Raw genomic sequence first — 13,351 nt, forward strand, 5'->3', positions numbered from 1 at the left:
GTTGTCTCTTTGAAAATTTCCTCTGATACATGCTCAAAGTGTTTCAGCTGCCGTTACAGACGTACGGTGTAAATGTACAAAAGTTTGAATAAATCTGTAAGTATACGTTTCCAGACCCATGTTGTCATAACCTTTTTTCCTTCTCTCTATGTGCGGAATCCAGTCCTAAATTTTTGCCGTCGATTTTTGGTACACTCTGTATATACACGTGTGTGTCCGTATATTTCTCTTTGCAGCCAAAACTACCCATCGCAAACCACTGGGTTTTATGTGTGGTAGTAGCCTGGAGTTTCCCATCGTGCATTATGGTGGTTGCGTGTCGCTAGCTGTAGTGGTGTGGTAGACATGGGGATTGAAAATGACCAACTACGTATTAAATCTATTATATCCATATAAAAATAGACGTGTGTGTCCGTATATTTCACTTTGCACACAAAACTATCCACCGCAAACGACTGGTGTTTGTGTGCGGTAGTAGTCGAGGTTCCCCCACCGTGCACTGTAGTGGTTGCGTGTACGAAACTGTGGTGGTGTGGCAGATATTTGGGTTTAAAATGGCCGACTATACATGAAAATAGACGCGTGTATCCGTATGTTTCACCTTGCAGCCAAAAATAACCACCGCAGACCATTGCTGTTTGTGTTTGGTAGTAGCCTCGAGTCTCCCATCGTGCCCTATAATTGTTGTGTGTATGTAGCTGTGGTGTATGGGAGATATGGGAGTTGAAAATGGCCGACTACTTATAAAAATAGACTATGTGTTCGTATATTTCACATTTCAGCGCATAACTATCCATCGCAGACCCCTGATTATTGTGTGTGGTAGTAGCATTAAGTCTGCTATCGTGCATTGTGGTGGTTGCGTGTCGGTAGCTGTTGTGATGTGGGAGATGTGGTGGTTGAAATTGACCGACTATATACAAAACTAGGTGCATGTGCACTTTATTTCACCTTGGACTTTAGACCAGTGGTGATTGTGTGTGGTAGAAGCCTCGAGTCTCCCATCGTACACTATAATTTAGTGGTTGTGTGTCGGTAGCTGTAGTGGTATGGCAGATGTGGGGGTTGAAAATGGCCGACTATATGTAAAAATAGACGTGTGTGTTCGTATATTTCACCTTGCAGCAACAATTACCCACTGCAGACCACTGATGTTTCTTTGTGGTATTAGCCTCGAGTTTCCCGTAAAGCACTATGGTGGTTGCATTTCGGTAGCTGTTATGGTGTGGGAGATGTGGGGGTTAAAATTGGCCGACTATACATTAAAATAGGCGTGTGTGTTCGTATATTCCATCTTGCAGCTACAACTACCCATCGCAGACCACTGGCGTTTCTGTGTGGTAGCAGCCTCGATTCCCCCATCGTGCACTATAATGGTTGCGTGTCGATAGCTGTGGTGGTGTGGGAGATGTGTAGGTTGAAATTGGGCGACTATAAATACAAATAGACGTGTGTGTGTGTGTTCGTTTCTCCTTGCACCCACAACTACCTATCATAGACAACTGGAGTTTGTGTGTAGTAGTAGCTTCGAGTTTCCCTTCGTGCACTATAGGGGTTTCATGTCCGTAGCTGTGGTGGTGTGGGAGATGTGGTGGGGCTTGTTATTGGCTGAATTTGTCATTGAATGTATTAAAATGAGTGAGAATGTACTCTAGAAGGCTTCGTTTTATATACCATCATTGATTCATCTGGCAGGAGTATGGTGATCTCAGAACCATAACATAACAGCTGTCTGTGAGTATTTTCTGTAATTCTTGAATACAAAGCGGATACTTGCTGAAAGAGCTCTTTAACAATATCATTTTAGCAGTAATTCTAACCGGCAAAGAAAACGGAAAATCGCTTTTCATACCAAGAATTCTATTGATCTCGAATGACTTGTCATTTAGTCTCAAACTATTACAATTGCCAGTGAGGTTATCTTACAGTATAATTGTCAATGAGGCTCAGGGTCGAACGTTCCACTGTTGTGGAGTTAATTTGAAGGATTCCTGTTTCACACAGGGTCAGCTCTACGTTTCTTTCTCCCGTGTCGGACAAGCAGAAAATGTGCTTGTGCACGCGCCAGACAAGAAGATATCAAAGGTAGTGTATAAGCATGTATTTTTATGAAATGACTTAGTATGGAAGGTATTTATGAACCCCGAAAAAGAATAAAATAAGAGAAAAAAGAGAAAAATGTGATATTTTAATGCACGTCTTCTGTATTATACAGAGAAAACCGCACGGATGTACAATAAAATCCAGTGAAGCGGGTTGCCTGCAGCTAGTATAAAATATAAACGGTTGTTGAGCTACCTTTATATCGTCAACCCCGGCTCTAATGAACCCCTGCCGACTCAGATATTTGGTTTACTATATCCAAAGTTCATTATAACCAAAAATCTTCTTCCGGGAAGAATGAAGGGAAGAAGCGATCCAAGAAATGACCTTAAAATAACTATAGAATCAAGAAGTTTATTGCTGTCGAAACAATTCTATTAACGACGTACTGTACGTTGTTCAATACGGAAAGAATCATTTTCACACACTGTACTCATGGTTATTGAGAATCTGTTATTCGCAGCTGTTTACTGAACACTGTTTTAATTAAAATCTGTTTAGAAGTCAAAGGAGGAAGATACAGACAGAAGCGTTCATTGAACGGCTATCCTTCTTCCCTACACAGTGACCCAGATGTGTCCAGTATGGTCAGTCCACTGACATTGACAAGGGCAGAATTGATGATATGAGTGACAGAGGTTTGCCTTTTTCCAAAGAGATGTCGTTTACTCCGAGATTAGTAGGGCGATTCTCTCGCCTCGCCTTCAGGAGCTCCATCTGTTCTTAATTTTAGTAAAAGAAGGAAGACGGGAACGTTTTTCTCCTGAAAACCAAGAGCATCCAGAAAAATATATATTATTTTAGAATGTAACGTACTGTATAAGTTTTCTTTAAAAAAATTATGTTTCATTATAACAGAGGCGATTTTAAGTATGTATTATAACGTATGTGAATCGGGACAAGACGTTTAGGTTAACTATAACCGAATGCTCATTTTAACCGAGTTCACTTTATCTTGAGTTGACTGTACAGGTAAATTTTCGCTATCGATTTCACATTGCGCCGATTTAAACAGGTCTTATGGCGACGATGAGATAGGTCAGCATTAGGACTGGGAAAAAAGCAAATTTGCCCGGCATGAAAATTAGAACCACTGAAAACCATCTTCAGGGGTGCTGACAAAGGGAGTCCAACATAATATGTTCTCCTGAATGCAAGCTCAGAAAAACGTGACTCAAACCGAGTAACAGCCTCGCTAGATAGGTAATACACCGGTACCGTCGCAACATTTTTGTACTGCTTTTTATGCTCAACAATTCTCCACATATACTTCAGGTCGCGTAAGCCAAGAAAGCGCTGGGTCATGAAATTTCTGTAGCGTGTAACTTCCCCTTAGTTTGAAGCAGATTGTGATGTCTGTAAGCACACGGCACCCTTGCATCGTGTTATTAAATATTACTAGAATAGTTTATACTGTTTGGAAATGTCTGAAAAACTAAAGTGTTTAAAGTGATTCATATTCAATGAATGCCATTTTCCCCTGTCAAGATGTAAATGAAATTGCAGCAGTTTGTTCTTAATGCGAAACTCCGTTTAGTATCGGGAACAACCGGAAAACCTTTGATGTAGAACACGTGGGAACAAATGAGTACAACAGTGCTTTGAGTCATGGAAGTGGTAACATGAAGTGAGTAAATAAGTAGTAAGTACCATTAGAATATTCATCCTTTAAACATGTATGTGAAGTTATTCATTTATTTATTGTAACTGAATGGCAAACTAACATTTAACACAATAAAAAATCAGATATTAGGCCTACATATGTTCATACTAGTCCCCGGAAATTGTGAAAAAATCTGCTAATCTTCCTGCTTGAATAATTAAATACATAATAGATATTTACTTCCAATATTATAATTAAGGTATTTTAAGGTACAAAGTACAGTATTAAGGACAAAAAAATGGTCTGGTTACATTTTTCAATATAAATTGTAAATGAACAAACGCATGTTATAAAAAAATCTGAACAAAATAATTGAAGTGTACAATTGTATTCTATACGAGTTATTTTACAACAATCCTAAATTTTCACTCTCCACCAAAAATTGCTTTATAATTCTTTCGAAGGGTCCATCTACCATGATATTCTCCACAGTATTAGTGAGATCATCGTTCGGATTCGTGATACCATCTAAATCTTGTCTTTGTGACGGATCGACGAATATTAAGGGAAGAAAAGAGGTCACAACTGCAAAGCCGAAAATAAAGTGCTCGTCAAATTCTTTCTTTAATTTCTCCAAGGTTATTTTATGTGCAGAGCAGTTTAATATATCCAGAGTGTCTGAAAAGGTGGAGTGGTACTCTTTGATCAAGCCATCTATACCACTACGACGCACTTCTTCGTTAGGACAAACACGTAGGAAATATTGAAGGTCAAGTGTTGGGGAAGAATAATAACATGTTTGGAAGTCCACTAGCCTAATGTCTGTCACACAAGTGTCAGAATATCTGAACATCATGTTGTTGCTATGGCAATCTCCATGAACTAGTGTGTTCAGTTCACCATATTTAGCTCTCGCTGTATCCATTATGCGATCATAAATATTCTTACGAATATTTTTTATTTTCTCAGCGTATTTTTCGTAGCCAGGCCACTGCAACACAGTCTTCTCTAAGGATTTCATAGAATTGTTATAAAATGGAGTCACGTCTTTTCGAAATTCCTCAGTATATATGGTTTTTCGGTGATTCTGTAAAATACTGGGATTTGCCTCCAAAAGAGCAAGGGAAGATGCGTGGAATCGAGCAAGTGTTCTGACAACAAGTTTGCAATGAGTTAGGTCCAAGCCCTTTGCCATCTCAACCAGAGTAAACCCTGAATGACGTAAGTCCTCTAATACCAGAAACTGAACAGGGTCTTCACCAAAGTACAAACACTTCGCAGAAAACGGTTCATATTCACCAGGCTTGGCTCCTTCTAGAAGTTTGCACATAGATGGCAGGATCTCCATTAACATTTTTCTTTCAGTTTCGAATGCGTTTAAGTTCTTAATCATTTCTTCCCGTTGCCCTCCCAAAGGTTGACACTTGACAATCACACGTCGTTCATTCGAGTCTTGCAGTTTAGCTACAACCCGGTACATGTCGCTTGTGTAGCCATCTCCTACAGCATTGGCCATGGTGATGTCACAGGACAGTACGGTAATGGTGGGGTCTCCATCTCCTTCCCGTAGAGCAGTCTGGATGACATTCTTGTCTAACCAACATGGTGGTGATGGTCTCGTATCCTGGACTTCTTCAGCCATTTTGATGGGTGGGACACTATCTGAAATTATCAGACACCAAAATTATATGGATCACAAGAAAGCATGCTAAGTTGACTCAGTAAGAATAAACTTTGATATAAACAACTGACTCAATTCTCAAGAGGTTTAGTCTATGATTTTATCTCAAGGAAACAATGATATGTTTATCAGGGAATTATGGACATTTGATTATGTAATATAGGCTATATATTACAGTACAGTACTGTACAGTAGTTTTAATTCCATGATGCGGTATAGTTTTCAGGTGACACATTAAGAAGAGATCTTAATAGAAACAACATATTATTTCCTGAGATGGTTTAGCTTACAATTTCTCAAATAGTATGAAGGGTGCGATATTTTACTAACGAGTTGTTCATGAGGCAAATAATTGCATTTCAGTTAGAGAATATTTATTAATGTCTTGTACTATAAGGATGGTACTTGAAATACAGTACGTACTTTCTCTTTAAGCATGGTGACGTTTATCATAGAGTAGGGGATAAACGTCTTGATCACCAGCTTTCAGTAGTTTCTCGAACTGCTCAAAATGAAGAGACGGTGTACTGTTTGGGTTGGGAAGAATTGAGAGAAAGAAGAAGAGCTGCTCGACTAAGTGGTATGTTCCGAGCTGTCAGCGGAGAGATGGCGTGGAATGACATTAGTAGACGAATAAGTTTGAATGGCGTTTATAAAAGTAGGAAAGATCACAATATGAAGATAAAGTTGGAATTGAAGAGGACAAACTGGGGCAAATGTTCATTTATAGGAAGGGGAGTTAGGGATTGGAATAACTTACCAAGGGAGATGTTCAATAAATTTCCAATTTCTTTGAAATCATTTCGGAAAAGGCTAGGAAAGCAACAGATAGGGAATCTGTCACCTGGGCGACTGCCCTAAATGCAGATCAGTATTGATTGATTGATTGATTGATTGATTGATTGATTGATTGATTGATTGGGGATGACGATGACTTGATTATTGACTGTGGAATATGTCTTCCGAAAACGCGGCACTTGCCGGTGTGACTGGAGCGTAGCGATATCTGTCGTCCTAAAAACATTGCATCCTAACTTCCAGAGTACATAGAGCGCTAATTCCAGAACTCGAGCTAGGTCAATGATGTTTTCATTTAAGGACAATGGTGTCAACTCTAATGGTCCGCACCAGGTAGTTGAGAACATTGATTATTACTATCGTTATTATTATTAACTTAATCTTGATTGTTAGAAAAACTATCTTTTGCTAGGGGCTTTACGTCGCACCGACACAGATAGGTCTTATGGCGACGATGGGATAGGAAAGGCCTAGGAGTTGGAAGGAAGCGGCCGTGGCCTTAATTAAGGTACAGCCCCAGCATTTGCCTGGTGTGAAAATGGGAAACCACGGAAAACCATCTTCAGGGCTGCCGATAGTGGGATTCGAACCTACTATCTCCCGGATGCAAGCTCACAGCCGCGCGCCTCTACGCGCACGGCCAACTCGCCCGGTAGAAAAACTATCAGGATGACTTAGCTAATAATAAAATTATTGCTGCTTCGAAAGTCTCCATGAACTACTGTGTTCAGTTCACCATCTTCAGCTCTCGCTGTATACATTATGAGATCAAAAAGCACATAGGATTTTTTTAGATGTTCTTAGCGTTTCTTCGTAGCCTGGTCACATAGAAGTAAACTGCATGCCCTCCTGCTACTCCTAAACTTCTGATAGTACCGGGTCTCGAACCCAGACCTTCGAAGACGGCAGACAATAGTGCTAACCGTTACACTACGTATGTGGATGCTGCTGCTTCAGTTCAAAATAACCATCGAGCAACAGCGTGCAATAACTGCACTCCCTAAGAACTCCTGACCTCTATGTGTACATTTTAAAGTTTTATAGCGAAACATATTTTGGCATTAATCGGCCCATCTTTTAAAACATTCTGAGTGAAATGTGCTGAGTTGAATCATGACATCCGAACACTTGGTATGCTGAACAGGGGCCTCGTGGAGAATGTGAAGTGGGAAACAACGGAATGCCACTTCCGGGGTGGCTAAGTTGGGAATTGAACCCATTCTACTCAGCTGCCCCGTTCCACGTTCCAGTTATCGTACCACTTTTCAAATTTTTGAGGCAGAGACGGTAATCGAAACCGGGCCACCGGGGATGACAGCTAATCTCACTAACCACTACACCACAAATGCGGACCTCTTTATTACGATTATTTTAAAATGAAGTTCTTTTTACTATTTGCTTTACGTCGCACCGACGCAGAAAGGTCTTATGGCGACGATGGGATATTAAAGGTCTAGGAATGGGAAAGAAGCGGCCGTGGCCTTAATTAGAGTACAACCCAAGTATTTTCCTGGTGTGAAATTGGGAAACCACGGAAAACCATCTGCAGGGCTGCCGACAGTGGGGTTCGAACCCACTATCACCCGGATGCAAGCTCACAGCTGCGCGTCCCTAACCGCACGGCCAACTCGCCCGGTTTAGAATGAAGTAGTTGTATGATCCGACTCGCAGAAAGTGATGTTTACTTCAGTCATTTCTAGTACTTGTCAGGTCCGAATTCTTGACTGAATGGCTAGCATTGAGGCATTCGGTTCCGAGGGTCGCGTGTTCGATGCTCGGCCGAGTCGGGGATTTTAATCGCGTGTGATTAATTCTTCTTTCTCGAGGACTGGGTGTGTGTGATTTTTATTGTCCCAACACATTCCTTTTCATATTCTGGTAAGGCATTACACGACAAACCATCATAAAAACACCCAATCGTGGTTACATCCCTCCATACAGGGTTGGCGTCATTAAAGGCATCCGGCCGTAAAACAGGGCCAAATCCACATGCGGGAAAAGCGGTATAAGAAGGGAAAGAAGAAGATTTCTACTACTTTTGAGATAAAGATAATTCCATTCCACTCAAAACACTTCTAAAAACAATATATAGCAGACTGCAAGATGATTGTGACTTGCAACAGCTTAAACTTTTACGAGCAATAATAGGACATAAATAAGAATGGCCTAAGAATAGCGAAATTTAAAAGCAAGTAACAGATACATCCCCTCACCCCCACTAAAGAAAAGTTTATGTCTTGAAAATTATTGTAATCGCTGCCACTGTCATCCAGAGGTCGCGATAGTTCAGAATCAGATGATGAACAACTGCCGTTCAAATAATTTTCAGTCTCCTGGTGTTTCAGATGAGACAGTATCTCTCGTCATTTCCTGCATTTTTTTCAGTGATAACTTTTGAACTTTCGAATAAGTTCAAATGTTCAGTAAACTGAACATTGCTTTTACTGTAGCCATTCCATCACGTTTCATTCGACAGCATTTGACAGAACTGGAAAAATATCTAAAGAAAAGCAGCTCGATTTGCGCTGGGTGATTTCCGACAAAAGAATAGCGTTACAAAAATGTTGCAAAGTTTGGGCTGGGAAGAGTTGGGAGAAAGGAGACGAGCTGCTCGACTAAGTGGTATGTTCAGAGCTGTCAGTGGAGAGATGGCTTGGAATGACATCAGTAGACGTACAAGTCTGAGTGGTGTCTTTAAAAGTAGGAAAGAACACAATATGGAGATAAAGCTCGAATTCAAGAGGACAAATTGGGGTAAATATTCGTTTATGGCAAGGGGAGTTGGAGATTGGAATAACTTACAAGGGAGATGTTCAATAAATTTCCAATTTCTTTGCAATCATTTAAGAGAAAGCTAGGAAAGCAACAGATAGGGAATCTGCCACCTGGGCGACTGCCCTAAATGCAGATCAATATTGATTGATTGATTGATTGATTGATTGATTGATTGATTGATTGATTGATTGATTGATTGATTGATTGATTGATTGATTGATTGATTGATTGATTGATTGATTGATTGATTGATTGATTGATTGATTGAGCATATTGACAGGTTGGTTTAACTACTACGTGATAGGGTATTTATTTGGATATGTTAGGAAGCAATCTTTCAGTCAGCCACCTCCCAAATATACAATTGCCCATTGTAACCATCCGTGACGACACCTGTTCTGTAGATTAACCATGCTCCAGTAATAAAGCCAGTTGTAGATCCAGCATGGACGAGTACTAACCTATTTGAAGAGCTTCTGTTGCTTACTATTCCAGGAAAGTTTTCATTCTGCCAACATTTACCAAACGTAAGGTTATAATCCACCCAGTCCTCATACATAAATACTTTTCTCCTTAAATTCTTGGCTAGCCAGTTAACAATATTCGGACGCTCAATTAATATTTCCATGTTTTTACCACATCTCTTCCACTTGACTCCCAATTCATAAAACAATCCCCTCAAAGAGTTGACCTTGAATGGAAAGTTAATTTTTTCCTGAATGGCAGCAAGAAGTTTTGATGCTGTAGGAAGTACTTTTAAAGCTTTATAGCAACACATAGTTTGGAATTCATCGGCACATCTACTGAAACGTCCTGAGTAAAAAGTGCTATGATTAATCATTAGCACCGAACGAACTCTTCATTACGAGTTTTTAAAAACGAAGTAGAAATTGTTTTCCCTTATAATGGATCTTGTCACTCGTCGTATTTTATCTGGGGTATTAAGTGAAGATTAACAAGCAGAAATTCCCTCCATTCGAATAGTAGTGATACTTCGAACAGATAGCCGAGCTGAATGGCGCGGATGGTTGAAGCCCTGGCCTTCTGACCCCAATTTCACAGGTTCGAGCCTGGCTCAATCCGTTGGTATTTGAAGGTGCTCAAATACGTTAGCCTCCTGTCGGTAGATTTACTGGCAGGTAAAAGAACTCCAGCGGGTCTAAATACCGGCACCTCGGCGTCTCCGAAAACCGTGAACGTAGTTAGAACGATGCAAAGAAAATAACATTCCTCTTGTTCTTTTTATTATTATTATTATTATTATTATTATTATTATTATTATTATTATTATTATTATTATTATTATTATTATTACAAATACCAGTGTAAACAGTAGCACACACGTTTTAATTGACTCAAACAGTACAGTACTTGAGTTTGAGTTTCTTCATCATACTGCTTAATAATGTTTCCTGTTATTTTCCTAGGTTTGTACTTCTTGTACATGCTAGACGTAAAGAGGACAAAACATATATTTGCCGAATCATAAAAATTTATGCCCACTCAAAGAAATGTCTTAGGAAGTCTCAAGAGAAAACAAGAACCCACAGCAGTGCGTGGTAATAACGACTTGGAGCGCAGGTACGAACTGATCAGCACCAAGAAAGCCACTCAGACAATGTCTGAAGAGCGGTACGATATTTTCCGCTACCTAGTGGTAAGGAGGCTGCTGTGTGGAGAGAGTAGCACGTCCTCTGCTGCACACTTAAAACCCGCGCTAGCAAACAAGTGATTTTCGAACAGTACACAGTTTTGAATTTGGAACATAATACACTGACTGACAGAGCAAATGCAACACCAAGAAGGAGTGGTTCGAAAGGGATGAAAGTTGGGGAAGAAACAGAGGCGGCACGGACGAATAATTGATGTTTATTTCAAACCGATATGCAGGTTACACAATGCGCACGGCATCGACTCAGTAGGATGTAGGACCACCGCGAGCGGCGATGCACGCAGAAACACGTCGAGGTACAGAGTCAATAAGAGTGCGGATGGTGTCCTGAGGGATGGTTCTCCACTCTCTGTCAACCATTTGCCACAGTTGATCGTCCGTACGAGGCTGGGGCAGAGTTTGCAAACGGCGTCCAATGAGATCCCACACGTGTTCGATTGGTGAGAGATCCGGAGAGTACGCTGGCCACGGAAGCATCTGTACACCTCGTAGAGCCTGTTGGGAGATGCGAGCAGTGTGTGGGCGGGCATTATCCAGCTGAAACAGAGCATTGGGCAGCCCCTGAAGGTACGGGAGTGCCACCGGCCGCAGCATATGCTGCACGTAGCGGTGGGCATTTAACGTGCCTTGAATACGCACTAGAGGTGACGTGGAATCATACGCAATAGCGCCCCAAACCATGATGCCGCGTTGTCTAGCGGTAGGGCGCTCCACAGTTACTGCCGGATTTGACCTTTCTCCACGCCGACGCCACACTCGTCTGCGGTGACTATCACTGACAGAACAGAAGCGTGACTCATCGGAGAACACGACGTTGCGCCATTCCCTCATCCAAGTCGCTCTAGCCCGGCACCATGCCAGGCGTGCACGTCTATGCTGTGGAGTCAATGGTAGTCTTCTGAGCGGACGCCGGGAGAGCAGGCCTCCTTCAACCAATCGACGGGAAATTGTTCTGGTCGATATTGGAACAGCCAGGGTGTCTTGCACATGCTGAAGAATGGCGGTTGACGTGGCGTGCGGGGCTGCCACCGCTTGGCGGCGGATGCGCCGATCCTCGCGTGCTGACGTCACTCGGGCTGCGCCTGGACCCCTCGCACGTGCCACATGTCCCTGCGCCAACCATCTTCGCCACAGGCGCTGCACCGTGGGCACATCCCTATGGGTATCGGCTGCGATTTGACGAAGCGACCAACCTGCCCTTCTCAGCCCGATCACCATACCCCTCGTAAAGTCATCTGTCTGCTGGAAATGCCTCCGTTGACGGCGGCCTGGCATTCTTAGCTATACACGTGTCCTGTGGCACACGACAACACGTTCTACAATGACTGTCGGCTGAGAAATCACGGTACGAAGTGGGCCATTCGCCAACGCCGTGTCCCATTTATCGTTCGCTACGTGCGCAGCACAGCGGCGCATTTCACATCATGAGCATACCTCAGTGACGTCAGTCTACCCTGCAATTGGCATAAAGTTCTGACCACTCTTTCTTGGTGTTGCATTTGCTCTGTCAGTCAGTGTAATTATTGTTAGTGTCAATGACATCGTCGCTAGTTTCTCTATCGTCCCTCTATTGAACAGAGAGTGTATCATACCGGGAAAGACAAATATATTGTTTGCCATAAATAATCCCATGGTTAAAAGGTTAGCGTGCGAGCCTTTGGCCACAAGGGTCCCGGGTTCGATTCCCTGTAGGCTCGGGAATTTTAACCATCATTGGTTAATTTCGCTGGCACGAGGACTGTGTGTGTGTCGTCTTCGTCATTTCATCTTCATCATCACGACGCGCAGGTCGCCTACGGGTGTCAAATCAAAAGAAGTTCACCTGGCGAGCCGAACATATCCTCGGACACTCCCGGCACTAAAAGCCATACGCCTTTTCATTTCAATGTGGCAAACTTAAGCATTAATGTAAATTGTCGTCACCATATTATTTTTATGAAAATGTAGACAGAAGAACTTCTAGTTCTCTTTTTAAAAGCAGCAGAATCGCCAGTTGACTCGAAAATTACTCTTCATAATATATTATGCTATTGTGTGATCTGTTGGCCATTTTTACCAACTAGCTGCTAGGCGGCACAACTTCTGCTTGCTTTGTTCTTAGCTGCAAGAGTGGACTGTTATGACACAAGCGGGATCTGATAGTCATTTGATTAGAGTAACTCACAAAGTCGCCGTATAGGTGGGCAGTGATATGTCTCTTGTGCGATCTTTCCGTCATTTGCTTACAGTAACTTACGCAAGTCCACACAAAGAGTGTGCTGTTATCTCTCTAGCGCGATATTTGATTGTAGTAACTCACAAAGACGGCAAAAGTGTGCGCTGATATGTGTCCTCCTCCCCACCACACGCTCGCCAAATCCTCGCGTGACTGCGCTGTAGTCTCCCCTCTTATCAGTGCGCAGGCGCGGTTTCATTCCCCCTAGTCCTCGCACATCACCCCACCCGCACGACCATGCTATAAAACGTCAGAGCACAGAGATATCACTCGTCTTTCATCGACATCGCTGTTATTGGGCATCTCCAATCTCCGCGACTCCTATTTTTGCTCGGCCGGGTGGCTCTTCATCTTTAATTGCAGCTCCCACCGACCTCAAGAAAGCACATAGGCTGATTCCGCACTGGCAGTTGGCCTCCCCATCTACGATCCTTTCCTTCTTCTCACATTGATCACAACCACCACCCTCACTACAACCACAACCTCCAGTCGCATCCATCTTTC

The 13,351-nt window shown here is 42.3% G+C and overlaps 1 protein-coding gene across 1 annotated transcript in view; it reads right to left on the reverse strand.

Moving 5' to 3' along the window:
- Positions 1-3,784: 3,784 nt before the first annotated feature.
- The window catches only part of LOC136876034 (uncharacterized), a 29,382-nt gene continuing 19,815 nt past the window's right edge, over positions 3,785-13,351 (reverse strand). The window contains exon 2 of the mRNA XM_067149650.2: positions 3,785-5,368. Within this exon, the coding sequence (XP_067005751.2) occupies positions 4,113-5,348 (1,236 nt within the window). The 5' untranslated portion in view covers positions 5,349-5,368 and the 3' untranslated portion in view covers positions 3,785-4,112. The remainder of the gene's footprint in view (positions 5,369-13,351) is intronic.

The sequence above is a fragment of the Anabrus simplex genome, chromosome 1 (assembly GCF_040414725.1).
Source record: "Anabrus simplex isolate iqAnaSimp1 chromosome 1, ASM4041472v1, whole genome shotgun sequence".
NCBI lineage: Eukaryota > Metazoa > Arthropoda > Insecta > Orthoptera > Tettigoniidae > Anabrus > Anabrus simplex.